The sequence below is a fragment of the Anomaloglossus baeobatrachus genome, chromosome 2 (assembly GCF_048569485.1).
Source record: "Anomaloglossus baeobatrachus isolate aAnoBae1 chromosome 2, aAnoBae1.hap1, whole genome shotgun sequence".
NCBI lineage: Eukaryota > Metazoa > Chordata > Amphibia > Anura > Aromobatidae > Anomaloglossus > Anomaloglossus baeobatrachus.
Window position 1 is genome coordinate 48,788,751 of NC_134354.1, and position 27,904 is coordinate 48,816,654.

Genomic DNA, 27,904 nt, shown 5'->3' on the forward strand with positions numbered 1-27,904 from the left:
AGTTAGCGGACGAGGCGGAGGGCTTAGAGGATGACCAGTTGGAGGAACGAATGGAACGAAACCTCGATTGATTCCTACCCTGGGCGGGTTTCCTGGTCTTGGTTTGTGGCATGGAAGTACTCTTCCCGCCAGTAGCTTCCTTAATAATTTCATCCAGCTGTTCTCCGAACAGCCGGGAACCAGCAAAAGGGAGCCCAGCAAGGTACTTCTTTGAAGAAGCATCTGCCTTCCACTCTCGAAGCCACAAGATCCTGCGGATAACGAGGGAATTAGCCGAAGCCACCGCAGTGCGGTGAGAAGCCTCTAGCATGGCAGACATGGCATAAGATGAAAAAGCTGAAGCCTGAGCAGCTAAGGCAACCATCTCAGGCATAGATTCCTTGGTGAGGGAATGCATCTCCTCTAGAGAAGCAGAGATGGCTTTGAGAGCCCACACTGCTGCAAAAGTCGGGGAAAACACGGCCCCCGCCGCTTCATACACAGATTTGGCAAGAAGGTCAATCTGACGGTCAGTGGAATCCTTAAGGAGGTGCCATCAGCCACCGACACAACGGTCCGGGCTGAGAGCCTAGACACCGGAGGGTCTACCTTTGGAGAGTGAGGCCACTCCTTGACCACCTCAGGTGGAAAGGGAAAACGGTCATCAGAACCACGCTTTAGGAAGAGTTTGTCAGGACAGGCCCTGGGTTTGGTCACAGCGGCCTGAAAACTGGAGTGGTTAAAGAACACACTCTTTGCTCTCTTACGCGAGGTAAACTGGTGCTTTTCTGCCAGAGAGGGTTGCTCCTCTGATACTGGCGGATTGAGATCCAGTACAGAATTAATAGAAGCAATCAAATCACTAAGATCTGAGTCACCCTCGGAAAGATCGATGGGGTACATGGAGTTAGCCTCCGAGCCCCCCGTAAGGGCATCCTCCTCATCTTGCGAGTCAGCTCTTGAATCAGAGCCGCGGGAGGAGGAGGGGGAGAAAACCCTGCGCCTTCTCTTAGGAGGACGGGGTCTGGGACCTGATGATGAACCCTCTGTGAGCTCCGATGGACGGAGGTCAGAGGATAGGGATCCTAAAGAACCCTTAGCAAGAGCATTAGAGGCACCGTGTGAGGAGGGCTGATGCATATTCATCAAAGTCCTGGACAAAAGTCCCATGGACTCAGCAAATGACTGGGAGATAGACCTAGAGAAGGACTCTACCCAGGCCGGGGGTTCAGCCACAGGTGCAGAGGCAGCCGGAGAGACCACTGGGGGTGAGACTCCAGGCTGTGGCACCGCCAAGTTAGAGCAGACATCACAATGTGGATAGGTGCTCGGCTCATGCAGCAGGAGCTTACATGCAGCGCATACAGTATAAAGCTTTGGAGCCTTGCTCCTCGTGTGAGACATGCTGCTGGAGTGGGGACAGCTTCTACAAAGAGAATGAACCCCAGGGAGAATATACAGAGGTCCACAACCAGAGACCGGCTGTGGCTTACCAGACCGCTGGAAGCGGTGTTATGTGCCCTCCAGATCCCGAAGCCCGGACCCCCAATGTACAGCACCTCAGCAGGGATGCAGAGTGCAGAAAGGCCCAGCGCAGAGGGAACTCTGCCTAAGAAAATGGCCGCCGGAGCGAAGAGAGGGGGCGGGACTTGAGGGCGTTCCTGTAGGAGAGCGGGAACTGGAGGGCCATAGAGACCTGCAGGGGAGGAGACCCGCCCCAGCAGTGGGGAGTGTCCCTCCCCTGTGCAGGACGGCCGCCGGGAGGAGCCGTGCCTGTCCCTCTGCATGAGTGACAAGCGAGGGTAGTTAACAGAAAACTAGGCCTCCGGCAAAGCCGGGGCCTAAATTTAAGCGGCGAGGCCGACACGCAGGCACCATCGGCGCGGTTCTCGGGCGAAGGCTAGAGAACCCGCCGGAAATGCCAAAATAAATATATTCAGCATACTCTCCCCATACAATAAAGAACAGGGACCCCCAACACATAAACGTCTCAGCTACTTAGCTGCTGAGACGCAGGGCCAGGTCCCTGGGGATGAGTGCTCCGGTCCAGCAGAATCCTCAAGGGGCTGTGGATGGAGACCGGTCTCCTGCCAGGCATGGAGACCGTGCTGGCTCCCACTTCAAGCCAGAGCCCAGGGGGGATGGTAAAGGAGCACGGCATGTAAGGCTCCAGCCTTGGAAATCAACCTTACAACACCGCCGACACAGTGGGGTGAGAAGGGACATGCCGGGGGTCCAGACGTGGACCCACACTTCTTCAATCTCTTCCAAAGAAAAAAAATCATGAGAATGCATGTGTGGATGTATGCCTCCTGAACACAAAGCGATAAACTGGCTGGGACTGGCTCACCAGGGGGTGTATAAGCTCAGAGGGAGGAGCTACACTTTTAAGTGTAGTACTTTGTGTGTCCTCCGGAGGCAGAAGCTAAACATCCAAGGTCTGGGTCTCCCAAAGGAACGATAAAGAAAATGGTAGTTAAAAAAAGTCAGCTTGAGACGCAAGAAATAAGCAGTCACTGAGCCATAAATCCAGAAAAATGAGAACGCCACAGGTCACGGAATATGGCGTAAAACGTACGCCACTTTTTTCGGACAAACCTCTGATTTTTTTTAACCCCTTAGATAAAAGTAAATGTGGCGCCCCTGAGGCTTCCGTCGCCACAGAGACATTGCACCTCAGCCAGAGGTGTGATGTCCCATCCTATGTAAGGACAAGGGTACATACCGGTTCACAGGCAAATTTACACAAACACCCATTGTTAGGCACATACAGGGACCAGAGAGTGGCAGCTACCCCCATGCTGCATGCTGGGGGGCCGTATGACCCATTTCTCCTCCCATGGGGTGGGGGCCTAGCAACAGGGAAAGTGGGAGGAGCCAACTGAAAGTAAGAGTAAAAACAGAAAGTTCAAGTTCAGTCAGTAGAGTGTGTGAGAGGGAGAAGGAGATGGAGGTAGTTACCTCAGGAGAGTGAAGAGAAAGTGACAGAGAGAGAAGGTTCCTGGTGGAGATCCTGGGGCCCGGCTAGACACAGGTGACACCACAGACAGAGAAGAAAGGATTCCAGGGCCACGGAAGGGCATATTAGCTCGTGACCTGTTCCACTAGAAGATCGGGTGGAAAGATCTGGCTGCATTCGGGGACGGTCCCCAGACAGAGGGAAGAAGAATGGAATTTTGTTTACTTACCGTAAATTCCTTTTCTTCTAGCTCCAATTGGGAGACCCAGACAATTGACAATCGGGTGTATAGCCTATGCCTCCGGAGGCCACACAAAGCACTACACCAAAAGTGTAAAGCCCCTCCCCTTCAGCCTATACACCCCCCGTACTGCTACGGGCTCATCAGTTTTGGTGCAAAAGCCCGAAGGAGGAAAAAATTATAAACTGGTTTAAAGTAAATTCAATCCGAAGGAATATCGGAGAACTGAAACCATTTAACATGAACAACATGTGTTATACTAAAACAGGGGCGGGTGCTGGGTCTCCCAATTGGAGCTAGAAGAAAAGGAATTTACGGTAAGTAAACAAAATTCCCTTCTTTGTCGCTCCTTATTGGGAGACCCAGACAATTGGGACGTCCAAAAGCAGTCCCTGGGTGGGTAAATAATACCTCATAATAGAGCCGTAACGGCTCCGTCCTACAGGTGGGCAACTGCCGCCTGAAGGACTCGCCTACCTAGGCTGGCATCTGCCGAAGCATAGGTATGCACCTGATAGTGCTTCGTGAAAGTGTGCAGGCTCGACCAGGTAGCTGCCTGACACACCTGCTGAGCCGTAGCCTGCTGTCGCAAGGCCCAGGACGCTCCCACGGCCCTGGTAGAATGGGCCTTCAGTCCTGAGGGAACCGGAAGCCCCGAGGAACGGTAAGCTTCGAGAATTGGTTCCTTGATCCACCGAGCCAGGGTTGACTTGGAAGCTTGTGTCCCTTTACGCTGACCAGCGACAAGGACAAAGAGTACATCCGAGCGGCGCAGGGGCGCCGTTCGAGAAATGTAGATCTTGGCGGACGTAGGTTTCTTAGCCTGTCTCATAGTGGCAATGACCTCTTGAGATAATCCTGAAGACGCTAGGATCCAGGACTCAATGGCCACACAGTCAGGTTGAGGGCCGCAGAATTCAGATGGAAAAAACGGCCCTTGAGACAGCAAATCTGGTCGGTCTGGCAGTGCCCACGGTTGGCCGACCGTGAGATGCCACAGATCCGGGTACCACGACCTCCTCGGCCAGTCTGGCGCGACGAGGATGACGCGGCGGCAGTCGGCCCTGATCTTGCGTAACACTCTGGGCAACAGTGCCAGAGGAGGAAACACATAAGGAAGCCGAAACTGCGACCAATCCTGAACTAAGGCGTCTGCCGCCAGAGCTCTGTGATCTTGAGATCGAGCCATGAATGTTGGGACCTTGTTGTTGTGCCGTGACGCCATTAGGTCGACGTCCGGCATCCCCCAGCGGCAACAGATCTCCTGAAACACGTCCGGGAGAGGGACCATTTCCCTGCGTCCATGCCCTGGCGACTGAGAAAGTCTGCTTCCCAGTTTTCTACGCCCGGGATGTGAACTGCGGATATGGTGGATGCTGTGGCTTCCACCCACAGCAGAATCTGCCGGACTTCCTGGAAGGCTTGCCGACTGCGTGTCCCACCTTGGTGGTTGATGTAAGCCACCGCTGTGGAGTTGTCCGACTGAATTCGGATCTGCTTGCCTTCCAGCCACTGCTGGAACGCTTTTAGGGCAAGATACACTGCCTTGATCTCCAGAACATTGATCTGAAGTGAGGACTCTTGCTGAGTCCACGTACCCTGAGCCCTGTGGTGGAGAAAAACTGCTCCCCACCCTGACAGACTCGCGTCCGTCGTGACCACCGCCCAGGATGGGGGTAGGAAGGATTTCCCCTTCGATAATGAAGTGGGAAGAAGCCACCACCGAAGGGAAGCTTTGGTTGCCTGAGAGAGGGAAACGTTCCTGTCTAGGGACGTCGGCATCCTGTCCCACTTGCGTAGGATGTCCCTTGAAGTGGACGCAGGTGAAACTGCGCGAAAGGGACTGCTTCCATTGCTGCCACCATCTTCCCCAGGAAGTGCATGAGGCGCCTCAAGGGGTGTGACTGGCCTTGAAGGAGAGATTGCACCCCTGTCTGTAGTGAACGCTGTTTGTCCAGCGGAAGCTTCACTATCGCTGGAAGAGTATGAAACTCCATGCCAAGATATGTCAGCGATTGGACCGGTGTCAGATTTGACTTTGGAAAAATTGATGATCCACCCGAAACTCTGGAGAATCTCCAGAGTAACGTTGAGGCTGTGTTGGCATGCCTCTTGAGAGGGTGCCTTGACCAGCAGATCGTCTAAGTAAGGTATCACTGAGTGACCCTGAGAGTGGAGGACCGCAACTACTGTAGCCATGACCTTGGTGAAAACCCTTGGGGCTGTCGCCAGGCCGAACGGCAGTGCCGCGAACTGAAGGTGTTCGTCTCCTATGGCGAAGCGCAAGAAGCGCTGATGCTCTGGAGCAATTGGTACGTGGAGATAAGCATCCTTGATATCGATCGATGCTAGGAAATCTCCTTGGGACATTGAGGCGATGACGGAGCGGAGGGATTCCATCCGGAACCGCCTGGTCCTTACGTGTTTGTTGAGCAGTTTTAGGTCCAAAACAGGACGGAAGGACCCGTCCTTCTTTGGAACCACAAACAGGTTGGAGTAGAAACCGTGGCCCTGTTGCTGAAGAGGAACCGGGACCACCACTCCTTCTGCCTTCAGAATGCCCACCGCCTGCAGAAGAGCCTCGGCTCGCTCGGGAGGCGGAGATGTTCTGAAGAATCGAGTCGGAGGACGAGAGCTGAACTCTATCCTGTAACCGTGAGACAAAATGTCTCTCACCCAACGGTCTTTTACTTGTGGCAGCCAGGTGTCGCAAAAGCGGGAGAGCCTGCCACCGACCGAGGATGCGGTGTGAGGAGGCCGTAAGTCATGAGGAAGCCGCCTTAGTAGCGGCACCTCCGGCGGTCTTTTTAGGGCGTGATTTAGACCGCCATGCGTCGGAGTTCCTCTGATCCTTCTGAGGCCTTTTGGACGAGGAGAATTGGGACTTGCCCGCACCCCGAAAGGACCGAAACCTCGACTGTCCCCTCCTCTGTTGGGGTGTTTTTGGTTTGGCCTGGGGTAAGGATGTTTCCTTTCCCTTGGATTGTTTGATGATTTCATCCAATCTCTCACCAAACAAACGGTCGCCAGAAAATGGCAATCCAGTTAAGCACTTTTTGGAAGCCGAATCTGCCTTCCATTCCCGCAGCCACAAGGCCCTGCGTATTGCCACCGAATTGTCGGCTGCAACCGCCGTACGGCTCGCAGAGTCCAGGACAGCATTAATAGCGTAGGACGCAAATGCCGACGTTTGAGAGGTTATAGACGCCACCTGCGGCGCAGACGTACGTGTGAGTGCGTCAATTTGCGCCTGACCAGCTGAGATAGCTTGGAGTGCCCATACGGCTGCGAATGCTGGAGCAAAAGACGCGCCGATAGCTTCATAGATGGATTTCAACCAGAGCTCCATCTGTCTGTCAGTGGCATCCTTGAGTGAAGCTCCATCTTCCACTGCAACTATGGATCTAGCCGCAAGTCTGGAGATTGGAGGATCCACCTTGGGACACTGAGTCCAGCCCTTGACCACGTCAGGGGGGAAAGGGTAACGTGTATCCTTAAGGCGCTTGGAAAAACGCTTATCTGGACAAGCTCGGTGTTTCTGGACTGCCTCTCTGAAGTCAGAGTGGTCCAGAAACATACTCTTTGTACGCTTGGCAAACCTGAAACGGAATTTCTCCTGCTGAGAAGCTGACTCCTCCACTGGAGGGGCTGAGGGAGAAATATCCAACATTTCATTGATGGACGCAATAAGATCATTCACTATGGCGTCCCCATCAGGAGTATCAAGGTTGAGAGCGGCTTCAGGATCAGAATCCTGATCAGCTACCTCCGCTTCATGATACAGAGAGTCCGCTCGCTGAGACCCTGAACATTGTGATGATGTCGAGGGGATATCATAGCGAGCTTGCTTAATCGGTCTGGGGCTGCGGTCCGTGTCAGAGACCTCACCCTGGGATCCATGAGACACCCCGGGAGGACATTGCTGTTCCAACTGAGGGGGACCAGGGGGCAATGATTCCACAGTGCCCCTGGCTTGAGATGCCGGCCTGTACTGCAAGGCTTCTAATATCTTAGCCATAGTCTCAGAAAGTCTTTCAGTAAAAACTGCAAACTCCGTCCCTGTCACCTGGACAGTGTTAACAGGTGGTTCTCCCTGGGCCGCCCTTAGCAGAGGCTCCGGCTGAGAAAGTGCCACAGGGGCCGAGCATTGCACACAATGAGGGTCAGTGGAACCTGCCGGCAGTATAGCCGTACATGCTGCACAGGCAGCATAGTAAGTCTGTGCTTTGGCACCCTTGCTATTTGTGGACGACATGCTGTTGTCTCCTCTGAGCAATACAGGAGGGTATATAGACAAAAATGAACAGTGCACCATACAGTGTATATAGTCTATAATCATGTAATCTATAAGTACACTTCTGCACTAGTGGGGCCAGCACCACAGGTGCTGCTTACCGCCTTCGCAAAGCGGTTGTGTGGGCACCAGAAATCCTGCCTGGGTCTCCCTGAGCTTGTCTCTCCTCTCCAGCGTTAGCAGAGCTGAGAGGAATGGCTGCCGGCGTCCTGAGGAGAGGAGGGAGCCGTGGGCGTGACCCAGAAAAGTGCGGGAACTGGTGCCCCACTGTGCAGAGTGAGGGGGGTGGAGTATGCAAAGCATGCTCCAGCCCTCAGTGCTGCCGTCCTGTACAGCGTCCCGCCCTTCCCCTGATTGGCAGGGCTGGGGGCGGGAAGAAAACAAGACTAGGCCGCAAAAGCCGGGGACTCGAGTTATAAGCGCGGCCGCCGTATAAGCACGGTCGGCGCGGAAGTCCCCGGCGCACTAACAGTCCCAGCCGCGCCGCAGTGATAACCATGGCAGCGGCGGTCAGTGCGGCAGTCCCCCTACACGAACACACTCAGCGACGCTGAAGTGTGTAATGGCACAAACGCAGTCAGCGCTGCTGTCCCCGGTGCACTAGCACACCCAGCAATGCTGGAGTGTTGCTGTGCGCGGTCCCCACGGGGACACAGAGTACCTCAAAGTAGCAGGGCCATGTCCCTGAACGATACTCGGCTCCTATCCAGCATGGTCCTCAGGAGCTGTGGATGGAGCACGGTCTCCTGTGCCTGGAGACCGAAAGGATCCCACTTCACCCAGAGCCCTAATTGAGGGATGGGGAAGGAAAGCAGCATGTGGGCTCCAGCCTCCGTACCCGCAATGGATACCTCAACCTTAACAACACCGCCGACAAGAGTGGGGTGAGAAGGGAGCATGCTGGGGGCCCTGTTATGGGCCCTCTTTTCTTCCATCCGACATAGTCAGCAGCTGCTGCTGACTAAGCTGTGGAGCTATGCGTGCATGTCTGACCTCCTTCGCACAAAGCATAAAAACTGGTGAGCCCGTAGCAGTACGGGGGGTGTATAGGCTGAAGGGGAGGGGCTTTACACTTTTGGTGTAGTGCTTTGTGTGGCCTCCGGAGGCATAGGCTATACACCCGATTGTCAATTGTCTGGGTCTCCCAATAAGGAGCGACAAAGAAAGACATTTCCTCATAAAGTGACACCGAAGCCCAGGGTGGTTGCAAGCGCCCAGGGCCACAACCTGCCGTAGATCCCCTCGGAAGAGGGCAAGATTCCAGTCAGGCAAGCCCTCTTGACCAGATTCTATGGTAGAGGCCAAGACAAGTTCATCTATAAAAGTCAAGGCTGTGAAGTCAGTCGAGGAAAGAGACATAAAAGTGGTGCACCAGTATTAACCCTAAGAATCACCTGGGATCGGCGGAGGTCCCAGACAGTGAATTCCAGCACTCCAACGGCAACCAGTCTGCTGCAGCCCTGGCAACAGCGAATAAAGATCTTGAAACTGCAACTCCTGGTGTCACCTCCCTTTTATTCTACACCGCACCACCATTGCATAGACTCTCATAAGCACCAATGGTTTCCCCGGGGTACCGCTCCACCTGTGGGGAGCAGAACCATCCCAGCTGCCATTACATCAGCCCCGGAGGCCCTATCCAGCAGCGGCGGCTCCATAGCTGCAATCCACAGGTGGCGTCACAAATATAATTCCACAAACATTAAAAAATTACCATCACCCACAGCCGTCATATTAGTTGACCCCGCCAGGGTCACTGAGCCGGGCCCTGCCACCGCTGACTACCCCCGGACTAGTCCAGCCCAGCACCGGGTGTCCCAGAGCCCTGAGGTGGGCGAGTCATAAACCTATACATGTTTGGTGTCTACAAACTAGCACCGACCTAAGGCATCACACCCACACATCAGTTTTACCATTTAGTGAACAGTGTGAATAAAATCTCAACAACCATAGTGCTATCACACTTTTTTTTGCAATATTTCCGCATTTGGATTTTTTTTGCCATTTTCCAGTACACTATATGGTAAAACTTTTGGTTTCATTAAAAAGTACAGCTCGTTCCGCAAAAAATGAGCCCTCGCATGACTATATTGACTGAAAAAAGATTTTTGTGTACTCACCATAAAATCTCTTTCTCTGAGCCTTCATTGGGGGACACAGGACCATGACCATGTGCCGTGTCCCCCAATAAGGCGAGAGAGAAATAAAAATAAAAAATGTTACGTCTCTCGGAAGAATGGCGACAAAAAAAACAAACCGGAAAGCGCAAAATCAGCCGGTCATGAAGGGGTTAAATGTTTTGGCAACTGTTGTGGCACATACCAATTTCCTCAGCAATCTTCTGCCTTTGTGATTTCTCTCGGACTGAGAAGACTATACGACGCTTCTCGTCGTCGTCATCATCATCGCTGGCGTCGTTCTCATCCTCGCGGACTAGTCTGCTTTTCCCACCATCCAAATCAATAGATGGGATGTCCCCAAGCTCACGAGCCAATTGCCTCTTCTTCCGAGCCGCATGAATAAAAGCGGCATCGGGAATCTCGCCTTAAAAAAAAGGATGGGTAGAGGTTTACATTGACATGTTATGAGATAAGCGCAGTATCTACTGTGGTCTAATGTAAGATTTACCACCCCCGATTCCACGGGAGTCTATGAAAAATTCACAGCTCAGAGCGGGAGACCTACATCTGTGACATCCATGATATATCATCTCAGATAAACCTGAAATACCTGAAGAGAGCAAAACGTATGGAAATAGCACACAGTGTCATCAATGTAGACCTCTCATAGCTCTAAAATGTGGCTTTCATAGAATACTAGGCAGAAATTAGAGACAAAATTCACTGTGTGTGTGTGTGTGTGTGTGTGTGTGTGTGTGTGTGTGTGTGTGTGTGTGTGTGTGTGTGAATGACGGCTCTTGTGCACTTTCAGTACCTGGACGTAGCACATTTAAGGAAGACAAGGAGTTGGCAAAAGAGCCGGCTTTGGGCTTCTCGTCTTCTTTTTCACTTTCTACTTCCATCTCCTCCTCGCCCAGGTCGCTGCCAGCAGTGGCCTCCTCTTGGTTGTCTTTGGAGGCGGCAGTCCTTCCCGGCAGCTGATCACCTGCGGAAGAAATGACGATGCATCAACGTTCACCGTAAAATGCTTGTTTGTCAGACTAGTGGAGGAAAGAAACAAAGAAGGATGGAAAAGTGACAACTAAGCTTCGTCCTCTTGACAGCTTATATGAATCAACTAGTTGTAGCACCCATTGTTGCCCGGGATAGTAACTGTCTCTCTGTGTCTCTCTCTGTCTCTTTCCCCCTCTGCCTCTTTCCATCTCTCTGCCTCTTACTTTGTCTCTTTCCCTGTCTGCCTCTTACTTTGTCTGTCTCTTTCCCTGTCTGCCTCTTACTTTGTCTGTCTCTGCCTGTGTCTCTTTCTGTCTCTCTCTGTCTTCCCATTGACATCCTATTACCTCACACAGAAGCTTCTAATACTAACAATTTATTTTGTTCCTATAGCAAACACTCACAGCTGCTATTGATAACCTAATAGCTCGCAGCTCCATTGACTATAATGGAGGTAGGTTTTTTTGGAGAGCAACTGTAAAGCGCGAGGTTAAAGTTTCCTATCAAAACGTAGTCTATGATGTTCCCTGAGTCACATGAGGTGTCTGTGCAAAATTTCGTGATTGTAAATACGACGGTGCGGATTCCTTTAGCGGACAGACACACACATACAGACACAAAAACAGCTTTATATATTAGATCATCAAAAAGAATAAAGGGGAAAGTATCTGGAGAGAAACTGCATAAATATACAAAAGGGCATAAAGTTTCTCTAATATAAAACCTATAACTTTTGGATTTGTTGTTCCCTTCATCGGTTATAGACTACAGTCGCATGTACGGTCTCCCCCTCCTGTTTCAGAGTGACCTCTAGGGCCCAGACTATGAAGCTCCTCCTAAAAGCTGGAGAGCTACACAACGCAGGCGCCAAGGAGGAAAACCGACCTAAACAGCCTCTTCACGGAGGAAGAGGAGCAACTAGCACCACGTATTAGAGGTAACAATTGTAGATTAAAACATACAAAGAGCCCTGACACACGACATTGGAAATGAAGGGAATTTTGTTTACTTACCGTAAATTCCTTTTCTTCTAGCTCCTATTGGGAGACCCAGACAATTGGGGTGTATAGCTTCTGCCTCCGGAGGCCACACAAAGTATTACACTTTAAAAAGTGTAACCCCTCCCCTCTGCCTATACACCCCCCCGTGCATCACGGGCTCCTCAGTTTTGGTGCAAAAGCAGGAAGGAGGAAACTTATAAATTGGTCTAAGGTAAATTCAATACGAAGGATGTTCAGAGAACTGAACCATGAACCAAAAGAACAATTCAACATGAACAACATGTGTACACAAAAGAACAACAGCCCGAAGGGAACAGGGGCGGGTGCTGGGTCTCCCAATAGGAGCTAGAAGAAAAGGAATTTACGGTAAGTAAACAAAATTCCCTTCTTTGTCGCTCCATTGGGAGACCCAGACAATTGGGACGTCCAAAAGCAGTCCCTGGGTGGGTAAAAGAATACCCCGATAAAAAGAGCCGACAACGGCCCCCTCTTACAGGTGGGCAACCGCCGCCTGAAGGACTCGCCTACCTAGACTGGCATCCGCCGAAGCATAGGTATGCACCTGATAGTGTTTCGTGAAAGTGTGCAGACTAGACCAGGTAGCCGCCTGACACACCTGCTGAGCCGTAGCCCGGTGCCTCAATGCCCAAGACGCCCCTACGGCTCTGGTAGAATGGGCTTTCAGCCCTGAAGGAATCGGAAGCCCAGAAGAACGGTAGGCTTCAAAAATCGGTTCCTTGATCCACCGAGCCAAGGTTGACTTGGAAGCCTGCGACCCCTTACGCTGGCCAGCGACAAGGACAAAGAGCGCATCAGAACGGCGCAGTGGCGCCGTGCGAGACACGTAGATCCGGAGTGCTCTCACTAGATCTAACAAATGCAAATCCTTTTCACATTGGTGAATTGGATGAGGGCAAAATGAAGGTAAGGAGATATCCTGATTGAGATGAAAAGGGGACACCACCTTAGGGAGAAAGTCCGGGACCGGACGCAGAACCACCTTATCCTGGTGAAAAACCAGGAAGGGGGCTTTGCATGACAGCGCTGCAAGCTCTGACACTCTTCGGAGTGATGTAACTGCCACTAGAAATGCCACCTTCTGCGAAAGACGTGATAGAGAGACATCCCGCAGCGGCTCAAAAGGTGGTTTCTGAAGAGCCCGTAGAACCCTGTTGAGATCCCAGGGTTCCAGCGGCCGCTTGTAAGGTGGGACTATGTGGCAAACTCCCTGCAGGAACGTGCGGACCTGCGGAAGCCTGGCTAGACGCTTTTGAAAAAACACGGAAAGCGCCGATACTTGTCCCTTGAGAGAGCCGAGAGACAAACCCTTGTCCATTCCGGATTGAAGGAAGGAAAGAAAAGTGGGTAAGGCAAACGGCCAGGGGGTAAACCCCTTATCAGAGCACCAGGCTAAGAAGATCCTCCAAGCCCTGTGATAGATCTTGGCGGACGTTGGTTTCCTGGCCTGTCTCATAGTGGCAATGACCTCGAGATAACCCTGAGGACGCTAGGAGCCAGGACTCAATGGCCACACAGTCAGGTTGAGGGCCGCAGAATTCAGATGGAAAAATGGCCCTTGAGACAGCAAGTCTGGTCGGTCTGGGAGCGCCCACGGTTCTGCTTCCCAGTTTTCTACGCCCGGGATGTGAACCGCGGAGATGGTGGAGGCTGTGGCCTCCGCCCACAGCAGAATCCGCCGCACTTCTTGGAAGGCTTGACGACTGCGAGTGCCGCCCTGGTGGTTGATGTACGCGACCGCCGTGGCGTTGTCCGACTGTATGCGGATCTGCCTGCCCTCCAGCCACCGATGGAACGCCTTTAGGGCTAGATACACTGCCCTTATCTCCAGAACATTGATCTGAAGGGAGGACTCTGTCGGAGTCCAGGTTCCCTGAGCCTTGTGGTGGAGAAAAACCGCTCCCCACCCTGACAGACTCGCGTCCGTCGTGACCACAGCCCAGGATGGGGGCAGGAAAGATTTTCCCTTCGACAGAGAAGTGGGAAGAAGCCACCACTGAAGAGAGGTCTTGGCTGCCAGAGAAAGAGAGACGTTCCTGTCTAGGGACGTCGACCTCCTGTCCCATTTGCGGAGAATGTCCCATTGGAGTGGACGCAGATGAAACTGCGCAAAGGGAACTGCCTCCATTGCTGCCACCATCTTCCTCAGGAAGTGCATGAGGCGCCTCAAGGGGTGTGACTGGGCCCGAAGGAGAGATTGCACCCCTGTTTGCAGCGAACGCTGTTTGTCCAGCGGTAGCTTGACTATCGCTGAGAGAGTATGAAACTCCCTCCCGAGGTAAGTCAGTGATTGGGTCGGAGTCAATTTTGACTTTGGGAAATTGATGATCCACCCGAACCTCTGGAGAGTCTCCAGAGCAACGGTCAGACTGTGCTGACATGCCACCCGGGAGGGTGCCTTGACTAGGAGATCGTCTAAGTACGGGATCACCGAGTGGCCCTGAGAGTGTAGGACTGCCACAACGGATGCCATGACCTTGGTGAAGACCCGTAGGGCTGTCGCCAGGCCAAAAGGCAGTGCCACAAACTGAAGGTGTTCGTCCCCAATGGCGAAACGCAGGAAGCGTTGATGCTCTGGTGCGATCGGCACATGGAGATAGGCATCCCTGATGTCGATTGATGCTAGGAAGTCTCCTTGGGACATCGAAGCGATGACAGAGCGGAGGGATTCCATGCGAAACCGCCTGGTTCTCACATGTCTGTTGAGCAATTTGAGGTCCAAAACCGGACTGAATGAACCGTCCTTTTTTGGCACCACGAACAGGTTGGAGTAAAAACCGCGACCACGTTCCTGAAGGGGAACGGGGATCATAACTCCTTCTGTCTTCAGAGTGTCCACCGCCTGAAAAAGTGCAACGGTTCGCTCGGGGGGCGGAGATGTTCTGAAAAAACGAGTCGGAGGACGAGAGCTGAACTCTATCCTGTAACCGTGAGACAGAATTTCTCTCACCCATCGGTCTTGGACATGTGGCCACCAGGCGTCGCAAAAGCGGGAGAGCCTGCCACCGACCGAGGATGCGGTTTGGGGAGGCCGAAAGTCATGAGGAGGCCGCCTTGGAGACGGTGCCTCCGGCGGTCTTTGGAGGACGTGACTTAGACCGCCATGCAGAAGAGTTCCTCTGGCTCTTCTGTGGCCTGTTGGACGAGGAGGATTGGGATCTGGCTGAGGGCCGAAAGGACCGAAACCTCGCTTGAATTTTTCGTTGCTGAGGTCTCTTTGGTTTGGGCTGGGGTAAGGACGAGTCCTTTCCCTTGGATTGCTTAATAATTTCATCCAATTGCTCGCCAAACAATCGGTCGCCAGAAAAAGGCAAACCGGTCAAGAACTTCTTGGAAGCAGAGTCTGCCTGCCATTCGCGTAGCCACATGGCCCTGCGGACTGCCACCGAATTGGCGGATGCTACCGCTGTACGGCTAGCCGAGTCCAGGACAGCATTCATGGCGTAGGATGAAAATACCGACGCCTGAGAAGTCAAAGACGCTACTTGCGGAGCAGAGGTACGGGTGACCGCATTAATCTCAGACAGACTAGCTGAGATAGCCTGGAGTGCCCACACTGCTGCAAAGGCTGGGGCAAAGGACGCGCCTATGGCTTCATAGATGGATTTCATTAGGAGCTCTATCTGCCTGTCCGTGGCATCCTTGAGCGATGAACCGTCAGCCACTGCTACTACGGATCTAGCCGCCAGTCTAGAGACTGGAGGATCCACCTTGGGACATTGAGCCCAACCCTTAACTACGTCAGAGGGGAAGGGGTAACGTGTGTCATTAAGGCGTTTAGTAAAGCGCTTGTCCGGAAAAGCTCTGTGCTTCTGGACAGCATCTCTGAAGTTAGAGTGATCGAAGAAAGCACTCCGAGTACGTTTGGGAAACCTAAACTGGTGTTTCTCCTGCTGTGAAGCCGACTCCTCTACAAGTGGAGTTGGAGGAGAAAGATCTAGCACCTGGTTGATGGACGCTATAAGGTCATTTACTATGGCGTCCCCTTCAGGTGTATCAAGATTGAGAGCAACGTCAGGGTCAGAGTCCTGGGCTGCGACCTCCGCCTCATCCTCCAGAGAGTCCTCAAGCTGAGACCCCGAACAGCGTGATGAAGTCGGGGAAGATTCTAAGCGAGCCCGCTTAGCCGGTCTGGGACTGCGGTCCGTGCCGGAGTCCTCCACATAATAACTAGAGGCCACCCCAGGAACACGCTTCGTTGCAGACCGAGAGGGGCCTGGGGGCGATCCCGCAGTGCCCGGGGCCTGTGTAAGGGCCGGTCTGGACTGCAAGGCCTCTAGTATCTTAGCAGTCCATTTGTCCATAGACTGAGCCATGGATTGTGAAAGTGACTCAGAGTTTCTCAGCTAAAACTGCAAACTCTGTCCCTGCCACCTGTACAGGGGAAGCCGGCGGTTCTACCTGAGCCGAGGGTCCCACCAATGCCCCAGGCTCCGGCTGAGCGAGTGCCATAGGGCCCGAGTATTGCTCACAGTGAGGGTAGGTGGGACCTGCAGGTAGCATAGCCGCACAAGAGGTACAGGTTGCAAAATAACCCTGTGCCTTGGCACCCTTGCTCCTTGTGAACGACATGCTGTTGTCTCCCAGGAGAGTGATCACTGAGGGTATATAGCCACAAGCTAACAATACAGCCGAACCGAGAAAATGTATACAAATATAATATATATATATATATATATATATACAGTTCGGCACCCTAGGGTGACCAGCACCGGGTGACCGGTGTAGCTTACCGACCGCTCAAGCTGTGTGTGGCCACCAGATTCCCTGCCTCGGGTCTGCCAGAGCTGCAGCCAGAAGTCCTCCACCGGCAGAATGTGCTTAAAACATGGCTGTCGGCGTTCACAGGGGAGGAGGGAGCCGTGGGTGTAACTAAAAAAGTGCGGGAATCTGGTGCCCCAGAGTGATTAGTGAGGGGGGAGGAGGACACCTAAGTGTGCTCCAGCCCTCACTGTCGGCGTCAGGCCGACCGTCCCGCCCTTGACCCTGACTGGCAGGCCCGGGGGCGGGAGTTTAAGGCACTAGGCCGCAAAAGCCGGGGACTAAATTTAAAACCGCGGCCGGCAAGCAGGCGCGGTCGGCGCGGTAGTCCCGGTCGTCATACCAACACAGCAGCCGCTGCAGCGTCTGAGGCCAAAGAGCTCCATGCACCGTCCCCAAGGGGACACAGAGTACCTGTAGATGCAGGGTCCTGTCCCTGATGATACTCAGTCTCCTGTCCGTCAGAATCCCACAGGGGCTGCGGAGGGAGCCCGGTCCCAGTGCCTGGATGACCGGTTAGGATCCCACTTCTCCCAGAGCCCCTAGAGATGGGGAAGGAAAACGGCATGTGGCTCCAGCCTTTGTACCCGCAATGGGTACCTCAACCTTAACAACACCGCCGACTCAGTGGGGTGAGAAGGGAGCATGCCCGGGGCCCTGTTAGGGGCCCTCTTTTCTTCCATCCGATACAATCAGCAGCTGCTGCTGACTAAAATGGGAGCATGAGTGAATGTGTGCCTCCTTCAACACAAAGCATAAAAACTGAGGAGCCCGTGATGCACGGGGGGTGTATAGGCAGAGGGGAGGGGTTACACTTTTTAAAGTGTAATACTTTGTGTGGCCTCCGGAGGCAGAATCTATACACCCCAATTGTCTGGGTCTCCCATAGGAACGATAAAGAAAAAGAGAATTTTGTTTACTTACCGTAAATTCTTTTTCTTATAGTTCCGTCTTGGGAGACCCAGACCTTGGGTGCTTAGCTTCTGCCTCCGAAGGACACACAAAGTACTACACCTAAAAGTGTAGCTCCTCCCTCTGAGCTTATACACCCCCTGGTGAGCCAGTCCCAGCCAGTTTAGTGCAAAAGCTGAAGGAGAATAGCCACCCACAAGTAGAACAGAGCAAGAGCTGGAACAACCGGAGACTCTGTCCACGACAACAGCCGGTGAAAACACGCGGAACAAGGAAATTGCCAACAGGACACAGGGAGGGTGCTGGGTCTCCCAAAACGGAATTATAAGAAAAAGAATTTACGGTAAGTAAACAAAAAGAAAAAGAGAATTATCGTTCCTTTGGGAGACCCAGACCTTGGGACGTTCCAAAGCTGTCCCTGGGTGGGAAATAAACAGAAAAACTAAGAAGTAGGCAAAACCTAACTTCACAAATGGGCGACCGCCGCCTGAAGGATGCGTCTGCCCAAGCTCGCATCTGCCGAAGCATGGAGCATGCACTTGGTAGTGCTTCGAAATGGTATGCAGGCTAGCCCAAGTGGCAGCCTGACAGACTTGTTGAGCCGTAGCCTGGTGCTTAAAAGCCCAAGAGGCACCGACAGCTCTGGTCGAGTGTGCTTTGATCCCCGGCGGGGGAGGCGCCTGCATTCTCTGGTAGGCGTCCGAAATGGTCGACCTAATCCAACGGGCTAAGGTCGGCTTAGAAGCAGGGAGGCCCTTACGCCGACCTGTGGTCAGCACAAAAAGAGAGGTGCACCGCCTAAGCGCAGCGGTGCGAGACACATAGATCCGGAAAGCACGCACCAGATCTAGGGTATGTAGAGCTTTTTCAAAGCGATGAACAGGGGCCGGACAGAAGGAAGGTAAGGTAATGTCCTGGTTAAGGTGGAAGGGAGAGACCACCTTAGGAAGAAAGTCCGGAGTCAGACGGAGAACCACCTTGTCTTGATGAAAGACTAAAAAAGGTGACTCCGAGGAGAGCGCAGCCAAATCAGAGACTCTCCTGAGAGAAGTAATGGCAACTAGAAAGGCCACTTTCTGTGAAAGACGATACAAAGAAACCTCCCTAAGAGGCTCAAAGGGGGGTTTCTGCAAGACTGTGAAAACCAAGTTAAGGTCCCAGGGCTCCAAGGGCCGCCGGTAAAGCGGAATGATGTGAGACGCGCCCTGCATGAAGGTGCGGACCTGAGCCAGCCGAGCGAGACGCCGCTGGAACAGAACTGACAGAGCTGAGACTTGTCCCTTGAGAGAGTTGAGGGACAGTCCTAGCTGCAGACCGGACTGTAGAAAAGACAGAAGAGTCGGCAAGGAGAATGGCCAAGGAGGATGGCCGGTAGAGCGACACCAGGACAGGAAAATTTTCCAAGTCCTGTGATAGATCTTGGCGGAGGAAGACTTGCGCGCCCGAGTCATAGTGGAGATGACTTCAGGGGGCATACCAGAAGTCGTCAAAATCCAGGACTCAAGAGCCACACCGTCAATTTGAGGGCCGCAGAATTCGGGCGGAAAAACGGACCTTGCGAGAGTAGATCTGGACAGTCCGGGAGATGCCACGGCATCTCTACGGACAGTTGGAGCAGATCCGGATACCAAGCTCGCCTGGGCCAGTCCGGTGCAATGAGGATGACTCGACGACCCTCCATTCTGATCTTGCGCAGGACTCTGGGCAAGAGAGCTGAAGGGGGAAACACGTAGGACAGACGAAACTGGGACCAGTCCTGAACCAGAGCGTCCGCGGCGAAGGCCTGAGGATCGTGGGAGCGAGCCACGTAAACAGGAACTTTGTTGTTGTGACGGGATGCCATTAGGTCCACGTCCGGAGTGCCCCATTTGCGGCAGATCAACTGAAATACTGCCGGGTGCAGGGACCACTCGCCACCGTCCACGCTTTGACGGCTGAGATAATCTGCCTCCCAGTTGTCCACGCCTGGGATGTGGACTGCGGATATGGTGGACCTGGAGTCTTCCGCCCATTGAAGAATGCGTTGTACCTCCATCATTGCCAGGCAGCTGCGTGTCCCGCCTTGATGATTGATGTAGGCAACCGCTGTCGCGTTGTCTGACTGGACTTGAATGTGCCTGCCCGCCAGAAGGTGGTGAAATGCTAGGAGAGCTAGAAGCACGGCTCTGGTTTCCAGTACATTGATTGAAAGGGCTGACTCGGACGGAGTCCAAGTGCCCTGTGCTCTGTGGTGGAGACATACCACTCCCCAGCCGGATAGACTGGCATCCGTGGTGAGAATTACCCAGGACAGGGCCAGGAAGGAGCGCCCTTGAAACAGGGAGAGGGTCCGAAGCCACCACTGAAGAGAGCTCCTGGTCCGTGGCGACAGAGTCACTAACTTGTGTAAGGAGGAAGGCCGCTTGTCCCAACAGCGGAGAATGTCCAGCTGCAGGGGGCGCAGATGGAACTGGGCAAAGGGAACAGCCTCCATGGACGCCACCATTTGACCCAGCACCTGCATCAGATGCCTGAGGGTATAACGGCGGGGCCTCAGGAGAGAGCGCACCGCCAACTGGAGTGACAGCTGTTTGTTTAAGGGCAACTTCACAAGTGCCGGCAAAGTCTCGAACTGCATCCCTAGGTACGTGAGACTCTGGGTCGGAGTCAGAGTGGATTTGGGAAGATTGACAAGCCACCCGAATTGGGCTAAAGTGGCGAGAGTGAGCGAGACACTCCGCTGACCGTCTGCGCTGGATGGAGCCTTGACTAGAAGGTCGTCCAGGTAAGGGAGCACTGCCAACCCCTGGAGGTGCAGAACCGCAATCACTGCTGCCATGACCTTGGTGAATACCCGAGGGGCCGTGGCTAACCCGAAAGGGAGAGCCACGAATTGGAAATGATCTTCTCCTATTGCAAAACGTAGCCAACGCTGGTGTGAAACTGCAATTGGCACATGTAGATAGGCATCTCTGATGTCGATGGACGCCAGGAAATCCCCTTGGGTCATTGAGGCAATGACTGATCGCAGAGACTCCATGCGAAAGTGCCGCACCCGAACATGCTTGTTGAGAAGCTTGAGATCCACGATGGGCCGGAAGGTACCGTCCTTTTTGGGAACTAGGAAGAGGTTTGAGTAAAAACCTCTGAACCGTTCCCGGGCGGGAACCGGTACAATTACTCCGTTGGCCTGCAAGGCTGCCACGGCCTGTGAGAAGGCGGCGGCCTTGGAGCAGGGGGGAGTTGAGAGAAAAAAATCTGTTTGGCGGGCTGGAAGAGAATTCTATCCTGTAGCCGTGAGAGATGATATCTCTCACCCACTGATCGGAGACTTGTTGAAACCAAGCGTCGCCAACGAGGGAGAGCCTGCCACCGACTAAGGACGTTGCTGGAGCGGGCAGACAGTCACGAGGAGGCTGCCTTAGTGGCAGAACCTCCTGCGGTCTTCTGTGGACACGCTTTTGTGCGCCAGTTGGATTTCTGGTCCTTAGCTGAGTTAGCGGACGAGGCGGAGGGCTTAGAGGACGACCAGTTGGAGGAACGAAACCTCGACTGAGTCCTACCCTGGGCAGGTTTCCTGGTCTTGGTTTGTGGCATGGAAGTACTCTTCCCGCCAGTAGCTTCTTTAATAATTTCAGCCAGCTGTTCACCGAACAGCCGGGAACCAGCAAAAGGGAGCCCAGCAAGGTACTTCTTTGAAGAAGCATCTGCCTTCCACTCTCGAAGCCACAAGATCCTGCGGATAACGAGGGAATTAGCCGAAGCCACCGCAGTGCGGTGAGAAGCCTCTAGCATGGCAGACATGGCATAAGATGAAAAAGCTGAAGCTTGAGAAGTTAAGGCAACCATCTCGGGCATAGATTCCCTGGTGAGGGAATGCATCTCCTCTAGAGAAGCAGAGATGGCTTTGAGAGCCCACACTGCTGCAAAGGTTGGGGAAAACGCGGCCCCCGCCGCTTCATACACGGATTTGACCAGAAGGTCAATCTGGCGGTCAGTGGAATCCTTAAGGGAAGTGCCATCAGCCACCGACACAACGGTCCGGGCTGAGAGCCTAGACACCGGAGGGTCTACCTTTGGGGAGTGAGCCCACTCCTTGACCACCTCAGGTGGAAAGGGAAAACGGTCATCAGAACCAAAACGGTCATCAGAACCATGCTTTGGGAAGCGTTTGTCAGGACAGGCCCTGGGTTTGGTCACAGCGGTCTGAAAACTGGAGTGGTTAAAGAACACACTCTTTACTCTCTTAGGCGAGGTAAACTGGTGCTTTTCTGCCTGAGAGGGTTGCTCCTCTGATACTGGAGGGTTGAGATCCAGTACAGAATTAATGGAAGCAATCAAGTCACTAAGATCTGAGTCACCCTCGGAACGATCAATGGGGCACATGGAGTTAGCCTCCGAGCCCCCTGTAAAGGCATCCTCCTCATCTTGTGAGTCAGCTCTTGAATCAGAGCCGCGGGATGAGGAGGGAGAGGAAACCCTGCGGCTCCTCTTAGGAGGATGGGGTCTGTGCCCTGATGATGAATCCTCTGTGAGCTCCGGTGGACGGAGGTCAGATGATAGGGATCCTAAAGGACCCTTAGCAAGAGCATTAGAGGCACCCTGTGAAGGGGGCTGATGCATATTCATCAAAGTCCTGGACAGAAGTCCCATGGACTCAGCAAAAGACTGGGAGATAGACCTAGAGAAGGACTCTACCCAGGCCGGGGGTTCAGCCACAGGAGCAGCAGCAGCCTGAGAGACCACTGGGGGTGAGACTCCAGGCTGTGGCACCGCCAAGTTAGAGCAGACATCACAATGTGGATAGGTGCTCGGTTCAGGCAGCAGGAGCTTACATGCAGCGCATACAGTATAAAGCTTTGGAGCCTTGCTCCTCGTGTGAGACATGCTGCTGGAGTGGGGAAAACAGCTTCTACAAAGAGAATGAACCCCATGGAGTATATACAGAGGTCCACAACCAGAGACCGGCTGTGGCTTACCAGACCGGTGTTGTGTGCCCTCCAGATCCCGAAGCCCGGACCTCCAATGCACAGCACCTCAGCAGGGATGCAGAGTGCAGGATGGCCCAGCGCAGAGTGAACCCTGTCCAAGAAAATGGCCGCCGGAGCGAAGAGAGGGGGCGGGACGGAGGCGTCCCTGTAAGAAAGCGGGATCTGGAGGGCCATAGAGACCTGCAGGGGAGGAGTCACGCACAAACAGTGGGGAGTGTCCCTCCCCTGTGCAGGACGGCCGCCGAGAGGAGCCGTGCCTGTCCCTCTGCATGAGTGACATGCGAGGGAATGGCCGCCGGTAACAGAAACTAGGCCTCCGGCGAAGCCGGGGCCTAAATTTGAGCAGCGAGGCAGACGCGCAGGAACCATTGGCGCGGTTTTCGGGCGAAAGCCAGAGAACCCACCGGAAATGCCAAAATAAATACAGCAAACACACTCTCCCCATACAATAAAGGACAGGGACCCCCAACATATGAACATCTCAGGTACTTAGCTGCTGAGACGCAGGGCCAGGTCCCTGGGGATGAGTGCTCCGGTCCAGCAGAGTCCTAAAGGGCTGTGGACGGAGACCGGTGTCCAGCCAGGCATGGAGACCGCGCTGGCTCCCACTTCAAGCCAGAGCCCAGGGGGGATGGTGAAGGAGCACGGCATGTAAGGCTCCAGCCTTGGAAATCAACCTTACAACACCACCGACAGTGGGGTGAGAAGGGACATGCCGGGAGTCCAGTCGTGGACCCGCACTTCTTCAATCTCTTTCCAAAAAGCAAAAAATCATATGAGAATGCATGTGTGGATGTATGCCTCCTGAACACAAAGCGATAAACTGGCTGCGACTGGCTCACCAGGGGGTGTATAAGCTCAGAGGGAGGAGCTACACTTTTAGGTGTAGTACTTTGTGTGTCCTCTGGAGGCAGAAGCTTAACACCCAAGGTCTGGGTCTCCCAAAGGAACGATAAAGAAAAAGCCAAATAAGAATCTTCTTGGTAAAAGAAAAAAGATATGCGCTTTGTTATTTTGGTAACAAAATTCCCAAAAAAGATCGAGCAAAATTCCAATCCTAGACTGTTAAGACTTCACTTTAGAGGTATAAAACCTCCATGATTAATAGTAGCAACAACAGTCTTACGCGTTTCAGCAAGAAGCCTTAGGCTATGTTCACACAGGGCTTTTTTGGTAAGTGATCTTGTGGCAGGAAATCTCCTTTGAGTCATCTGCGTTTTTGGTGCATTTTTTGAGTGGCATTTTTGCTGCAGATTTGCTGGTTTTTTTCTACAAAATGGGTTGTATCAATGAAAAAACGCAGCAAATCTGCAGCAAAGAACTGACGAGCTCATTCTTTAAAAACCTGACCAAAAACGCAGGTATCTGACAAAACAGTCAAAGAAGGGAATTTTGTTTACTTACCGTAAATTCCTTTTCTTCTAGCTCCTATTGGGAGACCCAGACAATTGGGTGTATAGCTTCTGCCTCCGGAGGCCACACAAAGTATTACACTTTAAAAAGTGTAACCCCTCCCCTCTGCCTATACACCCCCCCGTGCATCACGGGCTCCTCAGTTTTGGTGCAAAAGCAGGAAGGAGGAAACTTATAAATTGGTCTAAGGTAAATTCAATCCGAAGGATGTTCGGAGAACTGAAAACCATGAACCAAAAGAACAATTCAACATGAACAACATGTGTACACAAAAGAACAAACAGCCCGAAGGGAACAGGGGCGGGTGCTGGGTCTCCCAATAGGAGCTAGAAGAAAAGGAATTTACGGTAAGTAAACAAAGAAGGGAATTTTGTTTACTTACCGTAAATTCCTTTTCTTCTAGCTCCAATTGGGAGACCCAGACAATTGGGTGTATAGCTTCTGCCTCCGGAGGCCACACAAAGTATTACACTTAAAAGTGTAAAGCCCCCCCCCTTCTGCCTATACACCCCCCGTGCATCACGGGTTCCTCAGTTTTAGTGCAAAAGCAGGAAGGAGGAAAGCTAATAAATTGGTTTAAAGTAACTTCAATCCGAAGAAATTTCGGAGAACTGAAACCATTCAACATAAACAACATGTGTACACGAAAAAAAACAACAGCCCGAAGGGAACAGGGCGGGTGCTGGGTCTCCCAATTGGAGCTAGAAGAAAAGGAATTTACGGTAAGTAAACAAAATTCCCTTCTTCTTTGTCGCTCCATTGGGAGACCCAGACAATTGGGACGTCCAAAAGCTGTCCCTGGGTGGGTAAAATAATACCTCGTAATAGAGCCGTAAAACGGCCCGTTCCTACAGGTGGGCAACCGCCGCCTGAAGGACTCGTCTACCTAGGCTAGCATCCGCCGAAGCATAGGTATGCACCTGATAGTGTTTGGTGAAAGTGTGCAGGCTCGACCAGGTAGCCGCCTGGCACACCTGCTGAGCCGTAGCCTGGTGCCGCAAAGCCCAGGACGCACCCACGGCTCTGGTAGAATGGGCCTTTAGCCCTGAGGGAACCGGAAGTCCAGAAGAACGGTAGGCTTCGAGAATTGGTTCCTTGATCCACCGAGCCAGGGTGGATTTGGAAGCCTGTGACCCCTTACGCTGACCAGCGACAAGGACAAAGAGTGCCTCCGAGCGGCGCAGGGGCGCCGTACGGGAAATGTAGATTCTGAGCACTCTCACCAGATCTAATAAATGCAAATCCCTTTCACATTGATGAACTGGATGAGGACAAAAAGAAGGTAAGGAGATATCCTGATTGAGATGAAAGGTGGATACCACCTTAGGAAGAAATTCCGGAACCGGGCGCAGCACCACCTTGTCCTGGTGAAACACCAGGAAAGGAGCCTTGCATGACAACGCTGCTAGCTCAGACACTCTCCGAAGTGATGTGACTGCTACTAGGAAGACCACCTTCTGCGAAAGGAGAGAAAGAGAAATATCCTTCAAAGTCTCAAAAGGTGGCTTCTGAAGGGCCATCAGAACCCTGTTCAGATCCCAGGGTTCTAACGGCCGCCTGTAAGGAGGGACAATGTGACAAACCCCCTGCAGGAACGTGCGTACCTGAGAAAGCCTGGCAAGACGCTTCTGAAAGAACACAGAGAGCGCTGAGACTTGTCCCTTAAGGGAGCCGAGCGACAAACCTTTTTCCAATCCTGATTGAAGAAAGGAAAGAAAAGTGGGCAAGGCAAATGGCCAGGGAGAAAACCCCTGATCAGAGCACCAAGATAAGAATATCTTCCACGTCCTGTGGTAGATCTTGGCAGACGTTGGTTTCCTGGCCTGTCTCATAGTGGCAATGACCTCTTGAGATAACCCTGAAGACGCTAGGATCCAGGACTCAATGGCCACACAGTCAGGTTGAGGGCCGCAGAATTCAGATGGAAAAACGGCCCTTGAGACAGCAAGTCTGGTCGGTCTGGTAGTGCCCACGGTTGGCCCACCGTGAGATGCCACAGATCCGGGTACCACGACCTCCTCGGCCAGTCTGGAGCGACGAGAATGGCGCGGCGGCAGTCTGACCTGATCTTGCTTAACACTCTGGGCAACAGTGCCAGCGGTGGAAACACATAAGGGAGTTGAAACTGCGACCAATCCTGAACTAAAGGCGTCTGCCGCCAGAGCTCTGTGATCGTGAGATCGTGCCATGAATGCCGTGACCTTGTTGTTGTGCCGGGACGCCATTAGGTCGACGTCCGGCATCCCCCAGCGGCAACAGATCTCCTGAAACACGTCCGGGTGAAGGGACCATTCCCCTGCGTCCATGCCCTGGCGGCTGAGAAAGTCTGCTTCCCAGTTTTCTACGCCCGGGATGTGAACTGCGGATATGGTGGAGGCCGTGGCTTCCACCCACATCAAAATCCGCCGGACTTCCTGGAAGGCTTGCCGACTGCGTGTTCCGCCTTGGTGGTGGATGTAAGCCACCGCTGTGGAGTTGTCCGACTGAATTCGGATCTGCTTGCCTTCCAGCCACTGCTGGAACGCTTTTAGGGCAAGATACACTGCCCTGATCTCCAGAACATTGATCTGAAGGGAGGACTCTTGCTGAGTCCACGTACCCTGAGCCCTGTGGTGGAGAAAGACTGCTCCCCACCCTGACAGACTCGCGTCCGTCGTGACCACCGCCCAGGATGGGGGTAGGAAGGATTTCCCCTTCGACAATGAAGTGGGAAGAAGCCACCACCGAAGGGAAGCTTTGGCTGCCTGAGAGAGGGAGACGTTCCTGTCGAGGGACGTCGACTTCCTGTCCCATTTGCGTAGGATGTCCCATTGAAGAGGACGCAGGTGAAACTGCGCGAAAGGGACTGCCTCCATTGCTGCCACCATCTTCCCTAGGAAGTGCATGAGGCGCCTCAAGGGGTGTGACTGACCTTGAAGGAGAGATTGCAACCCTGTCTGCAGTGACCGCTGTTTGTTCAGCGGAAGCATCACCATCGCTGAGAGGGTATGAAACTCCATGCCAAGATATGTCAGCGATTGGGCCGGTGTCAGATTTGACTTTGGAAAATTGATGATCCACCCGAAACTCTGGAGAGTCTCCAGAGTAGCGTTGAGGCTGTGTTGGCATGCCTCTTGAGAGGGTGCCTTGACCAGCAGATCGTCTAAGTAAGGGATCACCGAGTGACCCTGAGAGTGGAGGACCGCTACTATTGTAGCCATGACCTTGGTGAAAACCCGTGGGGCTGTCGCCAGGCCGAACGGCAGTGCCACGAACTGAAAGTGTTCGTCTCCTATGGCGAAGCGCAGGAAGCGCTGATGCTCTGGAGCAATCGGTACGTGGAGATAAGCATCCTTGATATCGATCGATGCAAGGAAATCTCCTTGGGACATTGAGGCGATGACGGAGCGGAGGGATTCCATCCGGAACCGCCTGGTCTTTACGTGTTTATTGAGCAGTTTTAGGTCCAGGACAGGACGGAAAGACCCGTCCTTCTTTGGAACCACAAACAGGTTGGAGTAAAAACCGTGACCCTGTTGCTGAAGAGGAACCGGGACCACCACTCCTTCTGCCTTCAGAGTGCCCACCGCCTGCAGGAGAGCATCGGCTCGCTCGGGAGGCGGAGATGTTCTGAAGAATCGAGTCGGAGGACGAGAGCTGAACTCTATCCTGTAACCGTGAGACAGAATGTCTCTCACCCAACGGTCTTTTACCTGTGGCAGCCAGGTGTCGCAAAAGCGGGAGAGCCTGCCACCGACCGAGGATGCGGTGTGAGGAGGCCGAAAGTCATGAGGAAGCCGCCTTGGTAGCGGCACCTCCGGCGGTCTTTGTAGGACGTGACTTAGACCGCCATGAATCGGAGTTCCTCTAATCCTTCTGAGGCCTTTTGGACGAGGAGAGTTGGGACCTGCCCGCGCCCCGAAAGGACCGAAACCTCGACTGTCCCCTCCTCTGTTGGGGTATGTTTGGTTTGGCCTGGGGTAAGGATGTATCCTTTCCCTTGGATTGTTTGATGATTTCATCCAATCGCTCACCAAACAAGCGGTCGCCAGAAAATGGCAAACTGGTTAAGCACTTTTTGGAAGCAGAATCTGCCTTCCATTCCCGTAGCCACAAGGCCCTGCGTATTGCCACCGAATTGGCGGATGCAACCGCCGTACGGCCCGCAGAGTCCAGGACAGCATTAATAGCGTAGGACGCAAATGCCGACGTCTGAGAGGTTATGGACGCCACTTGCGGCGCAGACGTACGTGTGACTGCGTCA

The 27,904-nt window shown here is 53.2% G+C and overlaps 1 protein-coding gene across 1 annotated transcript in view; it reads right to left on the reverse strand.

Moving 5' to 3' along the window:
• Nucleotides 1-27,904, reverse strand: part of PAXBP1 (PAX3 and PAX7 binding protein 1) — a 149,037-nt gene that overhangs the window by 97,523 nt on the left and 23,610 nt on the right. The window contains 2 exon segments of the mRNA XM_075333371.1: nucleotides 9,796-10,017; nucleotides 10,408-10,578. Of these exon segments, the coding sequence (XP_075189486.1) occupies nucleotides 9,796-10,017; nucleotides 10,408-10,578 (393 nt within the window).